This window comes from Sapajus apella, unplaced genomic scaffold (genome assembly GCF_009761245.1).
Source record: "Sapajus apella isolate SASKATOON/1434 unplaced genomic scaffold, GSC_monkey_1.0 scaffold111, whole genome shotgun sequence".
Classification (NCBI taxonomy): Eukaryota; Metazoa; Chordata; class Mammalia; order Primates; family Cebidae; genus Sapajus; species Sapajus apella.
The window spans coordinates 5289306-5295781 of NW_022437051.1; the positions used below are offsets into that span (position 1 = coordinate 5289306).

The 6476-nt window shown below is 35.7% G+C and overlaps 1 protein-coding gene and 1 pseudogene across 28 annotated transcripts in view; both read right to left on the reverse strand.

Annotated features, from left to right (window-relative positions):
* ZEB1 (zinc finger E-box binding homeobox 1) overlaps positions 1 to 6476 on the reverse strand; it is a 202861-nt gene that overhangs the window by 77275 nt on the left and 119110 nt on the right. For 2 of the 27 annotated variants that reach the window (XM_032259691.1, XM_032259689.1), the window contains exon 1: positions 5479 to 6431. The exons of the other annotated variants lie outside the window; for them this stretch is intronic. In XM_032259691.1, the coding sequence (XP_032115582.1) occupies positions 5479 to 5539 (61 nt within the window). In that variant the 5' untranslated portion in view covers positions 5540 to 6431. Of the gene's footprint in view, positions 1 to 5478; positions 6432 to 6476 lie in introns of those variants that run through there. 27 annotated transcript variants of the gene reach the window in all.
* LOC116537524 lies at positions 3702 to 5472 on the reverse strand (annotated as a pseudogene). The gene has a single exon (XR_004263161.1). The product of XR_004263161.1 is annotated as a proline-rich protein 13 pseudogene (transcript).

A 6476-nucleotide genomic window follows, 5' to 3' on the forward strand; every position in this document is an offset into this window, starting at 1 on the left:
ACACACACACACACACACACACACACACACACACACACACACACACACACACACTCTTTCTCTCTCTCTCTCACTTTATCCTGCATACAATCTCTGGCATACTACCTTTCACACAGTAGGTATAGTAGGTATAGAATTATTTGCTGAATTGAATATGGGACCACACTTCTTACTTTTCTCAATGAATAAACAAGTCAATATGTTTAAGTGTTAGCAGTAATTCAGGAAAATGAAAAACAAACTGCAGTCATAATCAGACCAGGCAAATAGGCACACAAAATGTAAAGGAGAGTTCATATTCATAGGATCATAGAAAACTTCTGCATATAATGTTACTCCAGGAAAGAGGAGCTTAAATTGTCTATAAATACTAAGCATGTACTGTAAATTTTTGTTAATCTAGCTTTTTATCAAACTGATAATGTTGGCTTACTATCTATATGTATTTTACTGTATAATGACGGATATAATGTAATATACAAATTTAATGTTATATAATGTACAATGTATATATTAACTAATTTTAAATACTCTAAAAATAGGTAATGGTTTTAGAGTGCCCCAAGTACCATGAACATGTGAGATTTTACTAATTCTAATGATTCAATAAATTTTGGGTGAAATTTTAAAATCCTTCTCTAGGTAAAATCTTCATAAACACTTTTTTATTTTCAAAATATATTTTAAAACATAACTCCAGGATTTCCAACTTTCTGGAATCCCCTCCCACACGGTGGGAGCTCCCGCCGGGATTTCCCCTCTGGAATTTCCTTCCACACTCTTCGTGGAAGCCTTTCTCTTCTCCTTTCCTTCTCTTTTCTCTACCTAAATAAAATCACCTTTCTGCAAAAAAAACAAAAACCAAAAACCAAAAAACAAAAAAACCCATAACTCCAATAAAAGTCAATTATTCTAAACTTTACTCCTGCAAAGGGTTGGTGGTTTAGAATATCTTCAGATATACCCTATTAATAGAATGAAAACTGATAGGCAAATGCAGGGAAAGGGTTGTCATTGCTCACAGAATCCTAGTTCTTATCTTCTCCTGTCTCTCATTACATAGAAGTTACTAAGGATTCACAGGATTTGTCTTTGTTACTCTCTCAGTTCTTGTTCTGGCCTCTCTCCCTCCACAGATCCTGTATCTATCTGCCCCCAGTAAGAGCCATCCTCCCAAATTACCTTCCCCTTTTCTTGCCTTATCTAAACTCCCATCCACTCAATGAGCTAATTTTAGTCAGTGTACAACTCACAGACAGATGAAACAGTGAAAAAGCAAAGTTCTCAGGAGATTAAATTAAATTCAGTCCCAAGAAAAGATGATTCCTTTGTGTGTTGAAGAAAATATTTGGATTAAAATAATTCACACTAAATTACATATAACTAATATTTCCTTCGTAAGTAAAGTCTGCATTTATAAAAGGATGCGTTTTAATTCATAGAAACTGTTTCTTATTGGAAGATAGGTAGTATGACAAAATCTAAGGAAAGTATAAAGACAAAATCAAAAATACAAATGCGGAAAGCACTGAGTCAAAAAATAGAGAAGCCATGTAATTGATATATCAGTCGAAAAGCCCAAACTTTAAAGAATCAAAAAGAAAAAAAAAAGATAAATCACCACTCCACTTAATCCTAGAAAAAAACTAAGCAGCATGAAGGTTCAATATCAAAATGCAAATGGAGTTAAATTAACTACAACTATGAAGAAATTTAGGAAACTTGCATTATAAATATTTTGTACAAACCTAAAAAAATAAATTTGAAAACCTAGATGAAAGACTTTCTAGGAAAATGTAAATGATCATCACTGTATTATAGAATCTGGAAAATTATTTACGAGACATAGGCAGGCACATCATAGAAAAATTTAGGAAGATACTAGTTAACTACCCCAAACTGCCAGATAATTTCTCAGGTAAATTTCTTCTTATCTTTAAAGGACTGTTAATTTTGTAACTTTTTAAGGAGAGAGGAAAATGAAAAGTCTAAATTCTAGGAAGTCAACAACATGGTTAACTAAAATCTGAGAAAGGATACACATGCATGTGCGCACACATGCAGGCATGGACACACACACACACACACACGAGCACACACATACACTCACACACACACGCTCAGTCCTAAATAAAATATGCAACAGTCCTAAATAAAATATTAAAAGAATGAAGCAAAAATTACTTAACATTAGAAAATACATGAGCATTTACTACTATATTAACATTAAAAAGGAGAAACGATTACATCTATAGATGCAGAAAGGCATTTGAAAAAAAATCACCATTCCCTTACTGATACTTTTGCATGAAAGCAAAACTGTAGTATCATAATAAATTATTATGAATCAGAGGCATTTATAAGATAAAGATGCTTAGTTTCATCATTATTAGTTAACAAAGTTTTAAAAGCATAAACCAATTTTTAAAAAGTATTTTTTAAAAAACCAATTTTTTAAAAGAAAAAGTATAAATATTACAAAGGAGAAGCAAAATTATTTGCAGAATAACATTTCTAGAAAAATTCATGAAAAATCAATGAAAAAACTATTAGTAGTAAGAAAATTTGGTAAATGGTTAATTACAAATTTAAAAGAAAAAAAACAACTTTCCAACCAAAAAACATCAAAAGTTTTCCAATATATCAACAACAACCAGCTAAAACACAAAAGAGGAAAAATTCTATTAATAGCAACACAAATGAAACACATGAAGGAAAAAGCTTAAAATAAAACAGAGGATCTACATGAAGAAAACTAGCATTCTGTGTAAAAGTCATTAAAGATCTGAATAAATGAAAAGCTGTATCTTGGCTTTGGATAGAATGATATGTATCATAAATATGCCAATTCTACCTAAAATTTTCTGTAAATTCAATGCAATTTTGATCCAAATGCTACACATGGTATCTTGTATTCTAAATCTAAATGGCTTAGATCAGTAACTCTACAGTATATATAGAGAAGTAGAAGCATAGTCTCTGGAACCTGACTGCCTGGCTCAAATCACAGCTTCACTGGTTACCAGCCTTGTCACCTTGGGCATGTTATATATTCTTCTAATGTCTCAGTTTCCTCATTGCCAAGATTGAAATAACAGTAATATATCCCTGACATGGTTGTCACAATGATGAAAATAAGTATATATGTGAAACACTTAGTAATACTGCACATATATGCTTGACACATACTGGTGGTATTCTTATCTGGGAAAATAAACACATTAAAAGATTCAGGAACATTTGGAAAAATAATAGTAATGGTGGTAGTACGAAAACATGACCTAGACATACCAGAGAGTAAACTTTATCTTGAGGCTACAGAAATGAAAACAGATTTGTACTATTACAAGGATGGGCAGACAATGGATTTGAACATAATCCAAAAGAGATGCCAAACAAATAGTAGTCTTGCAAATTAGCAGGGGTAAAGGCATTATTTAATAAAAATCATTTGGAAAAAAAAAATTAGATCCCCACCCCATGACTTTCACCAAAATGAAACCCACATGAATCAAAGACTTTAACTTAGGAAAAAACTGAAACCATAAATGTATTAGAAGAAAATATAGGCAAATCCTTTCACAATCCTGGAATAAGGAAGGCTGTTATGAGCATGACATGAATCCTGTAACTATACACAGAAAAAAATCAAGTCAAAAGACAAATGAAAAATTTTGAAAAATATATGCAACACATATGACTAAAGGCTGACATCTTTATTATATAGAGAATTCCTAAACACTCATAAGGAAAAGATGAACCACCCAATAAGAATATGCACAGGTAATTCACACACACAAAAATAAATGGCCAATAAACATGTAAAAAGATGCTTAACCTCAGTAACAGAAGAAATAACCATTTTAATCCTATATTTTTATAATCATTTCTCACATACACCCTCAACTTTCTTGCTCTCTCTGGCTTCAAAATCTCTATTCTGGCTAACATGTTACCTTGATTAAGCCACCATTCCTAACTCTATACTTTAGTCCCTCTATACTTCAAAGCTTTTTGAAAAAGTTGTCTACATGTGTGTCTGATTTGTTTCTTCCTATTTTTTCTTAAATTATTCCAATTACAACACTCCATCAAAACTGTTCTTGTCATGACTGTGAGCACTGCTAAATCCAATGACAATTATCAGTCCTCATTTGACTTGATGATCTTCTAGCAGCATTTGACATAATCCATTACTCCCTCCTTTTCAAAACAATGTCTTCTCTTGACTCTTATCAGTTTTCCTCTTAACTCACCAACTGCTTTTCTGTGTCTTTCTTCTACTCTTCCTTAATCTGTCTCATGACTCTAAATACCATTTGTTGACTCCCAGTTTTTTTTATCCCAGCCCAACTTCTTCTATGAATCTCACACTTACATACCAAGTTTTCTACTTGATATCTCGTCTTCAATTTCTTTTTTTTTTTTATACTTCCCAGAAACCTTGCAGTTAGTGCAACCAACAAAAGGCCTGCTGGGAAATGTATTTGCCACTAAATTCCCCAAGTATGCCAACATTACAAAAAAGATAGAGGTTTTTCATCATAAATTTCCATAAACCTCCCCAATCACAAGTATTATAAGACGAAGTAAAAATCACATTTTATAGATCTCAAACTTGTCTTCAACATTTAGTTCATCATCTTCAAAAAATAGCTCCCCTGCTAACCTCATTAGCTATATGATATATCCAAGCAGCAAGAAGATGGCCATGCCATGGCAATCCTCTTCCCATTTTCCTGACCACTCAGGGCTGAACAGTAGGGTTAGGCTCAGGTTGGGGTAGGGGTGGGGAGCACAAGGGCTACTTTCCCCCAGTACAACATGGCTTCTGAAGCTTGATGGGAGAGCAGAACTGGTGAGACTTGAGGGAAGAGTCCAGGGCCTGTATTCAGTCAGTCACTGCTGGAAGAGGAGGAAGAAGAGGAGAAGGAATGCTTGCCATGCTTGTGGTGCTTGTACCTCTTTTTATGAGCTTTCTTCATTTTCTTCTGCATCTTCTTGTCCACTATCACTGCTGCTCCGACCATGTCAGGAGCCAAGGGATTCACAGGAGGCATTCCAGGGGCAGGCAGTGGGTATGGAACAGGGTAGGGACCTGAGGGTTAGCATCCTGGATACTCTGGCTGTGGCACAGGAGGAAGGGGCCCACCTAGGGGGAAAGCTGGATTGCACTGGGGAACTCCTGGGGGAGGAGGAAAGGGTGGATTGACAGGTGGTAGGTGGGCAGGACTGGAACCTCCAGGGTACCCGATGTTGGGGGGATACGGATTTGGCTCTGGCTGCCCGACACTGGGGTTCCACATGTTTAGGTGTGTCCTCCAGCCCCAAGCTGCGAAGGGACTCTATTCCCAGTAACAGGAAAAGGAAAAACTTAGGGAATCCAGATACTCTGTCATCTTTCCACCACCGCCTGGGCTTGATGCATTCTCCTTCCGTGTCTCCATCCTCTTGGATTTCTAATGGGAAAATTTTTACCATATCCAAATCCGATTCCTGGTCTCTCAGTCTTCTCTATTTCAGTAAATGGCAATTCCATTCCTCCAGTTGTTCAGGCCAAAAGTCTCAGTGACAGTTTTGACTCCTTTTTTTTTCTCTCAAATCCCACGCATCTAATCTGGAAGGAAATGCCTTTAAAAATATATTCAAGATCTGACCACTCACTACCAATTCCCTGATACCAACTACCTAGTGGTACCATCATCTCTCACTTAGAATATTGTCACTGGCTCCTATCTGGTCTCCCTGCTGCCACCTTTGTCTTCTTGTAGTGAGTTTTCAACACAGCAAAGGAAACCTTCTAAAACATTAATAGAATCTTGTCAAACCATCTAATGGCTTCCCATCCTGTTCACTGTAATCCAAGGCCCTTCATGGGCTGACTCTCCTCACCTGTCATCTCTCAGATTTTTGTCTTCTGCTTTACCCTTGGCCCACTGCATTCCAGGTACACTAGCCTCTTGCTTCCAGGCTTTTGTGCTTCATATCACTCTACTGGAATATTCTTTATGCACTGCCCAAGTTTATTTCCTCAGGGAGGTCTTCTATGACAGCCCTATTTAAACACCACCACCATCCCCATTGCGGAACCTACTCTCTCAATTTATTTCTTTTAAAAATAGTTATCACCAATTGCCATAATATTTTCTTCACTGATTGTCTACTCCATTACAGTGTAAGTTTCATTTGGGCAGGAATTTTTTCTATTTTGATCACCGCTGTTCCCTTGCATCTAGAACACTGGTAATCCCTAAATAAATGCTTAGTAAATTGGCAGAAAAGGCCCCAATAGCACCTAGCATATGCAAGGGTTAAATAAAAGGGAACATTCTTATATGCTGTGCTAATTTGGCAATATTTATCAAAATTTAAAATGTTTACCTGTTGATGTAACAATTTCTTAGCACCCTACAAATTAACACAGGTATGCAAATATGAATACGTGGTTTTTTTTTTTTTTTTTTTTTTTTTTTTTT